The 16458-nt window shown below is 32.6% G+C and overlaps 1 protein-coding gene across 1 annotated transcript; it reads right to left on the reverse strand.

Annotated features, from left to right (window-relative positions):
• Positions 1 to 11908: 11908 nt before the first annotated feature.
• On the reverse strand, positions 11909 to 16199 carry LOC140959614 (probable inactive leucine-rich repeat receptor-like protein kinase At3g03770). Its single transcript, XM_073417533.1, has 7 exons — positions 14450 to 16199; positions 14221 to 14354; positions 13536 to 13779; positions 13130 to 13344; positions 13010 to 13035; positions 12729 to 12840; positions 11909 to 12277 (listed from the first exon to the last, which is right to left on the reverse strand). The coding sequence occupies exons 1-7, from the start codon at positions 15837 to 15839 to the stop codon at positions 12047 to 12049; spliced, it is 2352 nt and encodes a 783-aa protein (XP_073273634.1). The 5' UTR covers positions 15840 to 16199; the 3' UTR covers positions 11909 to 12046.
• Between the last annotated feature and the right edge of the window lie 259 nt (positions 16200 to 16458).

The raw sequence follows: 16458 nt of genomic DNA on the forward strand, positions 1-16458 counted from the left end.
GTGGGCACCGAGTATCACTTTTAACTTACAGTAGTGGAAGCGTATACAATCCTTGACATTACAAAAGATAACAAAATACGAATTCAGCATAAAAGTCATGGTCTTACTAAGTCAACATTTTCATTCTCAATTTTCATCATATTTGGAGTCTTGTAATCATGTCTCGAATTTACAATAAATAGAAAGAAAACAGAGATTAAGTCTTTAGGGACATAGTCAGAAAATAATAAGGGCTTATATATATTTAACAAGTCAAACGATGTTATATAAGTGCAGTATTTCAAGATGAGATGACATGTATCAATAATAACGTATCTTCACTTGTCAAGTGAAATAAAATGACTATTCATGACTCTCAAGTGAATATCATGGGCTAAAAGGGTGGCTCCCACCAATATTCAATGTAGCACTTTTCCCATCGCACTCAAGTATGATCCGTACAATCGATTATTTACACGATCCAAGGTAAACTCATATTTCCGAACTAAAGTCACGTTGTTCAGATGAACCATACACCATGGTTTAATTATGTTTATTAGACTCACTTTCCGGGACGAAGCCACGTTGTCCAGTGAATTAGCAATCCGGTGCATAAAACATTATCCATGGCTTCAATAATTCAATTAGTAATATTCAATCAATAACCAGTCAAGAATCAATAAATCCTGAAATTCAATGTGAAGTATAATATGACCAATAAAATAAGAAATGCATAATATGATGTAATATATATAAATAAATCGGTAGTTTATAAAATTTTACTGTAAATCCAGGTTGAATACCGAGAAGACCATAATTGAAAAAATCGGTAATAAACCACATGGTAGAAAAACTCACGGTAGAAAAATCTCATCTTATAACTTACAGTCAGAGCTCAATTGATGGTCTATAAATTAAATGATGGTCTAGAAATTAAATGAATTCCTAAAAATGTAATATGATTGATATTTAATATATTATAGCCATAATTAGAGGTGTGATCATTTTATGGTTAATTTTGTATATATCTTGGTTAAGGTAATATCGGTACAAAACTTAGAAAATTATTTATAATAAGTATACATTTCCAAAAAACATGAAAGTTGGACAAATGAATGATCAGAAATCAGTGCAATAAATGAAGACATCTGGAATCTCGTTGTTCCGACGTCGCGTGTAGCTTACGCTCCTGGTGTTCTGCCGTGTGGCCGGCTGTCCGTCCATCACACGCGGCCGGGATTTTTCCAAGGTGTGCATTTTGATGACATCTACAATTCTTATGTTGATAGGTTTTCTCAATTCTCAATTGATTTCTACCACAATTAAATATTGTATTATGATGAACCGAGGTACTCCGACAGTCCGAAAGTATTAATTCAGTCAATATTTTGGGGTGACGGCTGGTACGTACCTCATCTATGCAACAAGATGAACAACTTTTGTGTTCAAGTAGTTTCCTAGTTCAAGAATTCAATACTATGTGTATTGATATGAGAAAATTCTTGAAGCTAAAGAAACTGTTAAATGGATTGAGACTCGAGGTCTTAAATTTGGGCTATGGATTGAAAAAGATTATCAATCACATGTATAAAATTTACACCATCAAATGTGATATGAGTTGAAGCATAAATGATCTCAATTTATTTGTTGGAAATATATATGGCTCTTTAAATGAAATAAAAGAATATTTCATCATATTCAATGATGATTGTGCAAGATATGATAAGTGTAACTTGTGAAATGAAAGATGAAATTTTAGTTGTAACGCCAAAATTTTTAGGAAAAATCCACTTATACTTCATAAAAATGAATAGAGGCTAGATATTAAATTGTGAATTAATTGACTGTCAAATTAATATTTTAACGATATTTGTGATTTATCCGTGATTTTTCAAGCGTAATGGTTTTGCGATGGTTTCCGAAGCAAGATAACTGAGTACGAAAGGAGTTTAAAATTTTATTTAGGAGGAAAATTCCTGAGGCAAAATGACTCTTTTCAAATTTTGGGAGGGGAAAAAATATTGAATAAGGGATATCTTTTAGGGAGAAATGATCAATAAATCCCTAATCGCAAACATAAGTTTGTTGTCAGGCCAAACATAAATCTCTGTACTATGTTTAAACTCTGAATTTCAGCCCAAAATACAAAAATGCCCTCAATTTCTTTTCAAACCCAACAATACTCTTTATTTAAATATTTCAATAATCAATTGAAGGCAGAATATCAAGAAGGAGTTATTTTCTCTCGCTGAAACAGTTACCTCTCGCACAATAGATGACAGTGATCTCTAACAACAAGCTTGATAAAACAGACCATCTTCAACGATGACGAAGGGACGAAAATCTTCCAGAGTGAACGAAGAGTTAGTATAACGCCCCAGATTCGACGACTGTCATCATTGTACCAAGACGAGTCTTTCCAGCGTGCTTATATCCTCACTAAAGTGCACCCTATAAAACTTCCAGAGGTGCCCCAGGACAGGCACACTTAACTTGGAGTTCTTATGTGATGAGCGCCCGAAAAAATATACACCTTTTTTATATGAGTAGTACCTATCAAATCTTTTAAGCACTCCTCAATTACACAGTCTCATATCTGAACAATTTTTGAAATCCCTCTCATTTCGGTGTGTGATCGGTTCTTTCATGTTCCCTTCGTCTAGAAGCCTGCTAAGAGCCGCTCCTTGTCCGTGCAATCTCATGTCACCGGTGATCACCCCCCACCCTCTTCGGCCCTAGGCGTAACAGCTAAACGTTGGTAAGGGCTCGAAATCGCCGAAAGTGTCGAAGGAAAAAAATTCAAAAAAGTTTCGAATTTTTTTGCTTAAAATTTGTATTCTATTTTAGAAATTAACCAAAATATGTTTTTTCGTATTAAACTAAGAAGTTTAGCGTGTTGGTGATTATATTTTGCACTCATTTTTTAAATCCGATTGTGTTTGTTTTATCGCAATTTTTAAGGTTTTGTTGTCAAATGTATTGCTACTTTTCTTGTTTACATCATTTGTTCTGTTTTATTTGATATTTTTACGAAATATTTGAATCGTTATTCTTAAGTTTGTAATTATTTGTTAAAATTTGTGAGTTTAATTATTTTATCCCCAGTTTATTGGCTTTTGTTCTTTATTTTGATAAGAAGTTGCTTTATAAATTTGATGTTGTCACATTAGAGTATTTATTTGAAATGCTTGAATAGTCTTTGTAAGCTCATAAATTCGTTTTTATTTTGTAGTTGTTATTTGTTTACCCCCAATTTTTAGGTTGTTCATGCATTTAAAACTCTTGTTTAGTTCTTGTTTTAGGGTTTGGTTTATAACAGAAAAGTTGTTCCTTGTGATATATAGAGTCCATGCATGGAAACCAATTGTACTAGAAGTCGAGTAGTGGTATTTTTTGATCTGGCAACAAAGTGGCATGCCCACTGTTTTGAAATTCCGAATTCTGGCACAATGGGATGTGGTTTTACAAAAAATTTGTATACAAAAATTGTAGATCTTGATGAATTAAGTCCATCCTTATAAAAATTCCGGTTGCGCATGGTGTCGGAAGCTCGGTCATGCACCTTAAAAGTGGATAAAGTTGATTCACCGTTTAATATTAGATTGAACAAGTATGTTCTTGATTCTTTAACTAGTTATTTAAAATTATGATATTTTATAATAGTTTTTGTATTGATAGTGATATCACCGTTTAATATTAGACAAAATTTGACCAAATCTTAAGATTTGTATTTTACTGAATTTATCACAACATTTTTTTTCAATATTAAAAATTATATATCTATTCTATTTTATTAAAATTAAGAACATGATAGTAACCACATAGAAAGGACACCAAATTTTTCTACCAATTTTACCCTTATATGATATTAATATTACACTTTTGTTTTTTTTTTTTAAAATTTCAACACACACTTTTATTTTTATTTTTTTATTTCAACCATTCAAATATCAATTTAGTCCCTCTATAATTTATCAAATTTCATTTTAGTCCATCGATAATAATAAAAAAGACTGTACACACACGCATCGCATATGCAGAGTAACTAGCTAGTATTATTTATGAAGGCGGATATAATTTAAAAACATATCATGACACGGATCTTTAAAGTATAAGGTTATGATGTGGGGATTATTTTACTTTAATTTTGCTGATGTGTGATATTATAATAATTACCAAAAAGAAATGACATAACACTATGAAATAATTATTATTATTTATGTATTAATAATAATTATTGGGTAATAAACAATCGAATAAGTCTATTGTAAGACTGTCTAACGAATTTATATCAATGAGACAGGTCGATCCGACTCATATCTACCATAAAAATACTTTTTTTGACATAAAAACTAATAATTTCTCACGAGTTGGATCGAATTGATCAATATTTGTCTCATAAAAATTATCAGTGAAACATCTCATAATAATTTTTGTGATCAGTTTATATATTTTCTTATATGAATATATGTTTGATATATGGTAAAATATATAAGGATAATTTGGTATTTAAAAGATATTCAAATGAGATCTTAAAAATTAAGTTGGAGATATCCAACTTTTTTAAAAAAAAAAAAAAGAAAAAAAAAACTTAAGCTGTCAAATAATTTATAAATTTTTTTAAAAAACTTTTGCCAAAAAAGATAGCAGAGCTTGCCAAACACTGCATGATTGTATTTATTTATAGTTTATGGAAAGTGGATAAGAAAAACTTTATGAAAACGAGGTTCGTTAGAAGCCAATTAATGAGAGGAATTTGCATAGAAGAATCCTTGCATGGAAACCATTTTTTCTAGAAGTTGAGTAGTGTTATTTTTCTGGCAACAAAGTGGTATGCCTAATATTTTGAAATTCCAAATTCTGGCAAAATCGGCTGTGGTTTTACAAAAAAAGTTATAGATCTTGATGAGTTAAGTCCACCCTGAAAATTCTGGTTGCGCCTGGCGTCGGAAGCTCGGTCATGCACCTTAAAAGTAGAACTCAAAATGTTCGGGATTCAATATATACACTTGCAACGGTCTTTTCTTTTGTTGGACTTAATTCCTTAATCATGGATAAAATTGATTCAGGCCTCCGGTGCATCATGTTCATTATTTGCATGCATATGTGGTCCACCATAGCCACAAATAGTTTCTTATTTGCCTTGATGATCCCGAGATGTCTATCCAAGACATAAAGAACTCATCGAATGGAATGCTTTGATACGAAAATAGCACACTTTTCAGATGATAACAAAACCAATCCCAGTTCACCTCATTCTCAGCATCTACTATAGCACAAGAAATTGTGAAAAGATAATTGTTTACATCTTTGACACATCAACTAAGATACTACATTTATACTTATTCTTTATATGTGTATCATCCAAAAAAATCAATGACCTACAAACACTAGCAAAACCAACAGCACATGAACAACCATCGAAATTAATTAGTCAAGTGATCAATCTCACACTCAACAACACTACCAGGATTATTCTCTTTTACAGCATGATAGAACCATCTTAATCTATCGTTGCATCCGAATATCATACATCGCCAATTCCTTGCCTTTCCACACTTTGTGGTAGTCTAACTTTACTCCATAATCTATTTGCAAGTCCTTCTGCATGGTACAAGCATGATAAGAGGGCTCTCATCTCAATTTCTTTCCAAAACATTTGCAATCCAATATGCATCGGTTGTAGGACACTCTCTACTACGTAGATTACTTTCACTACATATATGTTGCATATTACATTTTCAGATGCCAAAAATATTGTTTGCTTTATGTTTCGAAGCATAAATTCTCCAACCACAACTCTTTTCACTATAAATAGTAATAACCTTTTCACTGTCATTTTTAAGATACACAAATGAATATCTGGTAGCAACAACATAGTTTTTCACACATTTCTTAAATCAACGACATCCTTGAATGTTTGCCCTATACCACATATACAATTAATCCAAGCATCTATGGCATTGGAACATGGGGCCTGTTCAACCTCGCTATCATTCCTTGACTGTATGTCTTCTTCATCAACCCTTACCAGTTTAATATAAAATTAATAATATAAACAGGAACAACAACTACAAAAGTTAATATAAAAGGTACGAAATATAAAAATAATTAAAATTAATAAATTGATAATTTATACAAAACAATCTAAAAATTTTCTTTTCATTTTTTATTGTATTAAAACCGTTACTAAAACATTATCAAAACACCAATATGAAAATGTATCTAGTAATAAATAAATGTATTTTACCTCCCATCATTCAAGTTGTTGAGATGTTCATTGCTTTTCTCTGCCCTCAATTCAATCGTTGTAAGCTTCACACACATATGAAGATGAATCATATCAAGGACATCATCATTCAAAGACGCAAACATTTTATGCGGTGGATTTATGTATTGAAGAATCATGTATTCGGGAGAAATTTTTGCATATTTTTTGCCGAGACTCACAAAAATATCCATCAAGCTACACCAGTGAAGAATGAGATCACAAAAATCATGCTCACAAAAATATCCATCAAGATACACCTACTAAAAAATGAGATCAAAAAAAGCTGTTTTTTTGTACTTGCAGCAACCCAGAAACGAAATATTGTGAGGGAAGCCTTTGACAACTGAAAAAAATTACATCAATTTTTCTTTCTTGTTTCTTTCTAATTTAATTTTACATAGTAATTTTTTAACATTTCCTGCTTAAAATCAAAGTTTACAATATATAAACTTTGAGTTTGGATTTTCTAAGTTGTGCGTTTAAAATTCAAACTCTAGAATTATATAGAGTTGTTTCGAATTCTTCAAGCAATTGCGCTTAATTCTAAGTTTGCAAGAAATAAATTCTTGAATTTAGATTTATAAGTTTTAAAACTTAGGATTCAGATTAACAGTGTGCTAAACATTTCAAAGTTTGTGTGACTTCAAAATATCACAAAGTCTTATAAATATTTCGAAGTGTGGGGGTGTCTTATTTAAAGTAGAATATCATGTTAAAATATGACATGAAATTGAATGAATGATGTTAGGTTTGGACGTATACAACAAAGGAATAATATCATGCTAAAATCGATCTTTAGTTGTGTTGTCATTTTTGATTAAGTGAAATCATATGATGACTTAACGGATCCATTGTAAAAGCTTTGAATGAAGATAAAATTTATAGCTTATCGAATGAGCTTAAAATCTACAAAATCAAGTTTTATAGTGGCAACCCAATATTTTTGATTAGACAACTAAATTATGAAAACTTGTTCTAGCACTTGAGAGTTATTCTCTTCTCATTCATAGGACGAAGAGTGTTGTTGCCTGCAAATATAGTGAGGATGAGGTTGTACTTTTAATGGTTATTTTGTTTGTAAAAAGGCGGAGTATGATATGATACTCTTAAGAAGAGGTCACCTATTAAAGTATGAAACTTGTGATTTGTAGTGTTACCATCATAAGTTGGAAGTCGTATCTTGAGAGACGATTGTCATATCCCGTAAGCATGTGGAGCAAATTCGTCTTAAGGACGAAGATTTATCTCTTGCATCGACTTCAAATTTGCTAACATAATTTTATGAGTCTTGTTATCTTTATGTTGTAGATCTAATGAAGAGATTGGAGAAATCCATACCTACACCAATTTATTTTCTTGATAAAATTTAACAATGCTTGTGATTTAGTATATTTACTCTTAACTCGATAATAAAGATAGAAAATTCAATTTATCTAATAAAAAATGTTGGGTATTTTGATCATTTATTGTTTTGGCGTAATTAAATTATATTAATTTATAAAAAAAATTATTTTCATGAACCTAAATTTTTTATTTATGTTTTTGCTGATAGCAATATAATCAAGTAGATGTTTCTCTATTATTGCAATTTTGATTTTTTCTTTGTTTCAATCGACATTAGAAATATTAATAAGACATATACACATAAGAAATTAAAAATTAAATTTTATCTATGTGGTTTTTATATATTGTACAACAATAATCAATTACCACGCATCTATACTATTTATAATATATGATATAATATATACATGATTGAATTATTTATGTTCTTAGATATGCTTTATTATTACTTTTTGTTTGTTTAAAGTTAGATTTAGATGATCCAATTATTGAGATAGTCGAGAGAATTAAATAGGTTTACTTGTTTTTAGAGCCATGTTGGAGCCAAACTAATCCAAAAATCAAATTATTTATGATATTTTCAAGTTATATATTGTGAAATGTATATTTTGATCTTTATATAAATATAAATATATATAATTGTAATTGGTCTGTTTTGTTATATTTTATGATTCTCTCAAATAAAAATCAATCATATATCATATTGTTCATTACCATATTCAAATTTTAATTATTTAAAAAAAAATTACATTTCCATGTGGCTAATTGCACAAACCTTCTTCTCAAAGTTTAAAAGAAAAAAATCCCTAAAAAATATTAATAGACTAATACAACCTTCATTTTTTTTAAAAAAAATGGAAACAAAATTCTCCCATATATTATAAAAACTCATGCAAATTCCCCCCCTCTGATAAGGGTAAAAAAAATCACATTTTCATAGTGTAATTGCACAAACCTTTTGCTAAAAAGTATAAAAAAAAACCATCTAAAAATATTAATATACTAATACAACCATCATTTTTAAAAAATCAAACAAAATTCTCCCATGTATTATAAAAACACATGCAAATTTTCCTCTCTAACAGGGTTTTATGTTTGATTTTTAAAAATATTAGGTATAATATGTTATTAATTTTATATAAGGTGTAAGGTCCAAAATGCAACAACGTAATCCAACTGCACGTGAATCTATGAAAAATAGAAAATGATTAATTAAATTGTTTTAATTACATTGATTAAATATGATGTTAACTCTATTTCCATATCTTATAACATAACCTTGAATTCAATTATTCATCATTCTCGTAAATATTTCTATAGCATAATCATTGCCATGCAACCTTACATATCTTATAGCATAATCATTGTCATGCAACCTTCGACTCAAGCCCTTAGCCAACCCATCCAGACCCTAACCAAACCCCTTGGGACCATGACCTAACCAGCCTAGAAGCCGCAGCCCTCAAGCTGTGACAAAGAAGGCATGCGCGACTTCATGCTTGCGTCCCAGCCCCTTGCCTTCGCACCAGCCATCGTGCAGCCACCCTAGGACCGTCCTACGGCCCCTTTAGGTCTCCTGGACACGTCCTAACAGCAGCTAAGTGTTGTGCTTTCCAAGGACTCCTAGTCGAACCCTAACGCACATATAACCCAATTTTCGTTCAGGCCTTCGTAGCTGCGGGTGCAGCCCATATCTAAGCATCTATGGACCCTTAACATGTTGGAAAAACGTCCCTTCAAACAACCCTACCATGGCAGCCCCTTTATGCATCATTAGCAAGAGTTTTAAAAAATGAAAACTCTAGTTTTATGCATGTATAGCTATAAAAACAAAAAACAAAAAGTGCATCATATTTTTCATGCAAGGATAATTATACACATAATATGGTGCGAAAGATGTTTGAAGGAATATTAAAGCGTGCTTTTGCGTATATTACGCACGAAAATCAATTTGCGATGCGAGGGATGTTGGCAGAGAGACGCGGGGTGCAACCTTGCTGATTTTTCCTTCAAATTTCGTGTCTCTTCCTCTCAAAATTTTGTGTGGTGTGTGATGATGAAGAGTCCTAACAATTCTAGGGTGAGGGGCATGTATTTGATGTGTGTGTGTGTGGGCAGGGTTTTTAGGGCTTATATTTTAATTAAAACACATGGTGCATGCTTAGGCCCATTAACATAGTATAATAGGCTCATTAGGCCCATTAGATAATATTTAAAATATTTTGTTTAGGAAAGTTTGCAAAAATATTAGTCAAGTTCTCAAAAAGACCCTATTTTCAATGGAAATTGATTTTCGGTTTAAAATACGTGTCGACGTGTAGAAACACCTTAAAATACCTTATTTTCGAAAATTCAATTAAATTACACCACTCATTAAACAATTAAAAATAATTATTTAATAAAATATTTTCTCTCATATGATCTTCGGTCTCCGTTCCTCGATCGCGTCTTGAAAAACCTTTAAAACATAGTTTTTATGCATTTTAATATAAACTATATTTTAAACATACAAACATGCACACCATATTTAATCCATGTAATTAAAATCATTTAATTATTCATTTTTTATTTTCCCTAAATTTGCATACAATTGGATTACGTTATCGTATTTTGAACCTTACAAAAATTGTTATTATTTATTAATTTTTCAGATGGTGTTAACTCTATTTCCATATCTGAGAGCATAATCATTACCTTGAATTCAATTATTCGTCATTCTCGTAAATATTTCTATTATTTTATTATATTTATCATATTATACTATTTTTAAAATTTTGAAGGATATAATATTAATATTTACGCTTAATATAACCAAGTATATATATTGTATAACAACACCAATCACACCATCAATGACCTTGGATCATTCTAATGCGATAGCTAAATCTAAAAATCATTTAATATAATAAAAACTTCAAATAATGTGATATCCAAACTTATAGTAGTAATTACGAGTTAATTCAACTTTTTTATATATATAAAATCAATAAATTTGTTTTTTTTCCAAAAACTTCCAATTTTAGAAATTTTCCACTACTGAATTTGGAAATAGCATTGTATTTCTAGTCATAATATGATGAAATTGTTCCATATGAAGTCAAATGGGAGCACTCTATACAAGACTCACAATTGAACCTTCCCTCGAGACAAAGTTCGTTAAGTCGATCATGACATCAAATAGAGGTATAAAGAAACTGAGCTTATTCACGTGCTTTATGAATCAACTCGAAAAATATTTGATTTGTGTTTCGAGATTATCGAATTCTAACTCAAATTATTTTATTCGATATTCTCCAATAGAGATGACAATTGGCCTGAGCCGAGGCGGGGGCCGGGGCGGGGTTGTCATTCCCATCCCCGCCCCCGATTTATATCCCCGCCCCCATCCCCGATTCTACCAAATCGGAGAATCCCCATCCCCGAACCCGTGGGGATGGGGATCCCCGCCCCCATCCCCGTCCCCGTTTGAATTTTTTTTTATATGAAACTCTAAGTATTTATTGAATTGACACAAAAACTTTTTAATTTGACTTAAAAAAATATTGATTCAAAAATTCAACGACATACATAAAACTTACATAACATTAATAATTCATAGTTCAATATTCTAAAAAAAAATCCATAGTTCCAATAAACTGAACTATTGGAGGCACGAATGGGAGAATGAGAATTGAGGGATTAGGTTAGATATTTCTTTTTATTTTGTATATTATTATTATTATTATTATTATTCATTGCGGGGATTTTAAAAATCTCCGAAACCGATAGCTCTCCCCTGAAACCGCCCCGTTTTGGGTTTTTCTCGCGGGGACCCGAACCCGCGAGGAAAATCACATTTCTATTCTCCGAGCCTTAATGTTTTAATATTAAATAAATAAATTAATTTTGAACTTTTCGAGTATTTATTTTCGGACACTAATATCAAACTCGAACTTTAATTCAACCTCGAACCAAAAATTTTAGAATTTCGAGTTTTCGAGTATTTATTTTCGAGCACTAATATCAAACTCGAACTTTAATTCAACCTCGAGCAAAAAATTTTAAAATTTCGAGCTTCGAATCGAACACGAACTCAACTAATTCGAGCCTTAAATTTGTAATTATATGCGGCTCAATTCATTTCGTTTACACCCCAGATCCAACGGCCCCAATGATCGTTCCCTTAAGCCAGTTTTGAGGAAAATTTCCTCACAAAGTAGATATAAAACCTTTCAAGTAAGAGGGACTTACACCGCCTTGATCATGGCCTCCTCGAAAAGTTGTATTCTTCGTAAAATGTAACATTTGATCTCCTAATATTCTTTAGAAAATTGATACAATAAGAGGTATTCACTACTTCCACCACAATATATGCACATCCAAGTTGCTCACATTTACAGGTTGACAAAGTATCAAATGACTACAGATTTATGATACTCCTCATATTTGCCACTATGCCTATATGGCACAAGATCAAGATTGCAGTGATTTTCCAATTCTTTGTTCACCATCTGATGTTGCTTGAACTTGAGCTGCATATTGCAAGTTCCAGAGGACATCCTCAAAAGACGGGCGAGTAGACGACTCGGGAGAAATGGAGTTGATAGTTAAGGATATCACGATTGAGAGAGATTCTTGACAGCAAGATGCAAGTACAATTGGATCAACTATTCCACCTATGCAATCGGGATTCCCTAAAGATACCTGTATATCGCAGAAAACTTGTAAAAAAAATGTATTAAAGCTTGATGGAGCTCGAAAATTCGAAGTTCTCACTTGATAACCTCGGATTGCAGGGGAAATAGAAGGGTTAAACAAGGAAAATGAGCTTCAGAAAGGAGAAATGGAACCAATAATAATTGAACAATGACAAAAGAAAGCACCAGAACTTTGATTTGATGTCGGATGGTGATTATCGCCATCCTTATGCTACAAGTACAAACAATATGAAAAATAGAGGGAAGGGAGATGAAAGGTCAAATCTCTAAAAAGACTGAATTTTTTTGTTGTTCTCTTAAGAAAGAGTATGAAAACACTTGTTAAGCTAGAAATGTAAATCAAAGAATACAGGCTCCAACTCAGATTGAGTATTCATCAATGTGGAATTCTACTCTAGATAGTTGACATGGACTCGTTATTCAATCGTATTATTTACCATTTCGTTGAGCACGAATGACTCTTTTCTTGCACGAACTGATGGTGCAATAAGTGACTCCAGTAATATCAACCCGAAACTATAAATATCGTCCTCGAGGTTCTTTATTTGCCTGCATATTTAGAAGCCATATTTGATAACTATAAAATAGCCAGTGATTCTAGTTAACTCAAAAGAAATGGTAAACAACACTGCTTATTATATATGTTTAAAGATTTTGTTAAAGCAAAATGTATAGTCTCTGTTATAATAACATTTTTATGATCCAAAGTATCTCATACCATGATTTAAGGCCTCCACTTTCTTCCTATAAAAAGAAAATAACAAGATGATATATCAGTAGTGTAACGGTACTTTCTTTGATCTCTGAAAAACTATACGGTTTGCGTTATATTCCATACCTTGTCCTTGTCAAGTTTTTGATCAGCTACAACAGATAACCCATAGTCACGGAGCTTCCCTATTCCATTCTCAAATAGCAATATGTTTTTTGATTTCAGTTGGTTGCTGAAAAAACCAGGAATTATTCCATTGTGCAGAAAATGCACAGCCTTTGCAATGCCGATTAGAATTGCCAACCTATCCGGCCATCTGATCGCCTTTTGAGAACTAGTTTCTGCAGAGTCGATGCAGTAAACTTTAAGTAATTTATCAAGCAATATACCATGGTTAATGTAGTTATCATGCAATCTATTTCCCAAAAATTGCTCTAGCTTAAGAAATATTGATTCAAGAAAACTTTCAATTTTGATGTCGAAGCCAATAATGTCATATTTCAACCGATGACAAATTATTTGCCACCCTCACCAGAAAGACGAGCTTGAAAATTTCCATGAGGTATATATTCGTAAATAAGATAGACTTCATTGACACCGGCTTCATCTTTTCCTTCAATCTTGATGCAGTGTCCCAGGAGGCAGACCAAATGTGGATGCCGAAGTTTAGCCAGCAAATCCAGTCTAAGTTTGAGGTTTCGGATAGTATACCTTTTTGACACTTTCAAACACCGCACGGCTACCTGATCCCTGTTTTCCAGTCTTCCTTTGTATATCTGAGAACAAGACAAAAAAGAACCCAACATTAATAAGGCCAATATTGACAGAAGTCGCCTAGTTTTGAATCATAGGCACAACTGCTACTTATTCAAGAAAAGTACACACAAGGCCAAAGGTAAAAAAAAAATGATGGCTTTACTAGAAATTTAGTGCAGTATTTTGAATCTTGATTTCCATCCAAGAAAACAATAAATCGCCCTTAAAAAGAAATGAGTAGGTCTCTTGTGAGACGGTCTCACGAATCTTTATCTTTATCTGTGAGACAGGTTAACCCTACTGATATTCACAATAAAAAGTAATACTCTTAGCATAAAAAGTAATATTTTTTCATGGATGACTCAAACAAGAGATCTGTATCACAAAATACGACCTGTGAGACCGTCTCACACAAGTTTTTGCCAAGAGAAAAATACATCAATATGAAAAGATCGATCAACCTTTCCGTTTGAACCTTCGCCCATCAAGGCTAGAACGTCGAAGTTGTTTGTAGCTTCCTTTAGCTCGTCGATAGAAAATAGTCGGTGAGCTGGCCTATCTTGTGTGCCTAACTTCGCCGCATCAGAAATAAATCCTGTGGAGTTGAGACTAATCCTTTATAAGCTGCTTGGGAAGATAAATTGCAAAAATAGCTACGCATTAACTGAAATCGCGAAGGAAACAACATACTTGCATTTGTTATAAGCTCAGAACCGCGACTTTTAACTGAATTATCTTGCACGGACTTGTGCAGCAACTGCTTCTCTGATGATCCGTGAGGGCAATACTGTCGACATAATACAAGAAATCCAAAAGCCAGAATCGCCAATATGACCATGATCCCGCAAATTACACCTGCTAATATCCCCACGTTCTTCCCTTTAGAGTTCTTTTTCCTGGATGAGTTTTCTACACAATATGCTTCGGGATGCTGGTGTTCCAAATCTATCGACAAGCAATTCCCACCAAACTTAACCACTCGGGTTTTCAAATCCGAGCTTAAACATGATGGAAGAACGCCTTTCAATCTATTGTTAGAGAAGTCAACTAATCCAAGACTGCTGCCACAAGATAAACTTGATGGAAGCGAACCGATCAACATATTCGATGCCAAGTTTAATGATGTGATATTAGGCAAGGTAAAAAGCTCGGAAGGAATAGTACCCTGAAGAGCATTGAAAGAAAGGTCAAGTTGCTGGAGATTATTTAGCTCGCCATATTGCTTAGGAATTCCACCAGAAAAGGAGTTCTTGCTCAGCAAAACAACATTTATTCCTTTCGGCATAATTGGAAGTTCGGAATCTAACTTATTGTTGCTCAAATCCAGCCAATTTAAGCTAGACAAGCTACTAAGATCGGGCAATTTACCAGAAACTTGATTGTTGGACAAATTGATATCCATCAAAGAAGTAGCTCTTCCCATTGAAGCTGGTATCGGACCATAAATTTGATTGTTCTTCAAACTCAAACTTGTAAGATTTGAAAATGAATCTAACCAATTAGGAAAAGTATCATTCAAGAAGTTGCCATCAAGTTTAAGGATCTCTAGGTTCACAATTCTTGGAAGTGTCTGAGGAATTGAACCATAGAAAAAGTTCCAACTCAAATCTAAGTATTCAAGAAACTGCAGCCTATGAATTTTTACAGGAATTGGACCCCATATGCCTAATGACACCAGACTCAAAGATCTTAAACTATTAAGCCTTGACAATGTTGCTAAAAGTGAATCCATGGAGAAATTTTGTGACAAAGTTTGATCAGGAATAGGGAATCCATCAAAACCACTGGCCCTTGTTTGCATATCACCATATATTATGATTTCAGAAATAAAATTATCTTGACATGAAATATTCACTTGAGGAGAAGAAAAATAACACAGATCAATTCCTTTATTGAGCCAATAATCCAACTGTTTTGGGTACTCTAATTGCTTCCTTAACTGCAAAAGCACTTGGATTTGAGAGGATTGCAGTTGGAATGTACCACAGATCAAGAAACCCAATGAAAAACAGAGTAAAAAACACAATCTTGAAAATCCCATCTTAGGCTCAGCAATAAATTCACGAACACTTAGAGACATAAATCTTCATGAAAAAGAAACATTCTTGAGAAACCCACTAATATCCTCTACATAAAGAAGCAAACTACACCAGAGATCGCCAAATAAGGTGAACAAATTCAGATCACCGCTTCTGACACATAGAACAGACCCATGCAGAGAACAAACAACACTACTTGCAAAAAAACAAGAAAAAACAACCGCTCCAAAATTTGATCTGCTATAAAATCTCTGAGTGGGATTTGAAAATGTGAATGTTCGTTCTTGAAATTACATAACTTTATTGCTCGCACGTGCTGTTTGTTTCATTGGAAACTGTGAGACCTTTTCGGTCAAGGAAAATGAAGTGAGTGTGCGGGACATTCAGTAATAGACTGATAATAGCCAGGCTTGCAGTTGACTAGTTGAGAATATAAGAACCAAAAAGAGTTAAGATTTCATGACTGAGTGACGTTATTAATCACAAAAATTCATGAATTTATTATGTATTATCGCTATAAAAAAATGTCGCCACCAACCAATTCAACTATTTAATTAAGAAAATGACAAATTCATATTGCATGAAGTGAACGGGGCTGTCCGGATTTTGGCTACGGGCGATGTCCGATTATTTAATTTAAAAAATGACAAATTCATATTA

The sequence above is a fragment of the Primulina huaijiensis genome, chromosome 15 (assembly GCF_012295235.1).
Source record: "Primulina huaijiensis isolate GDHJ02 chromosome 15, ASM1229523v2, whole genome shotgun sequence".
Lineage (NCBI taxonomy): Eukaryota > Viridiplantae > Streptophyta > Magnoliopsida > Lamiales > Gesneriaceae > Primulina > Primulina huaijiensis.

What these genes read in the sequence shown, in the direction of transcription:
- LOC140959614 (XM_073417533.1), bottom strand. Translation starts at nt 15,839, where the DNA reads ATGTCTCTAAGTGTTCGTGAATTTATTGCTGAGCCTAAGATGGGATTT. An exon ending in TGAGCTTATAACAAATGCAA is followed by an intron (nt 14,355 to 14,449) that starts GTATGTTGTTTC and finishes TCAACTCCACAG; the next exon opens with GATTTATTTCTGATGCGGCG. An exon ending in CATTCGTGCTCAACGAAATG is followed by an intron (nt 12,278 to 12,728) that starts GTAAATAATACG and finishes TGCGATATACAG; the next exon opens with GTATCTTTAGGGAATCCCGA.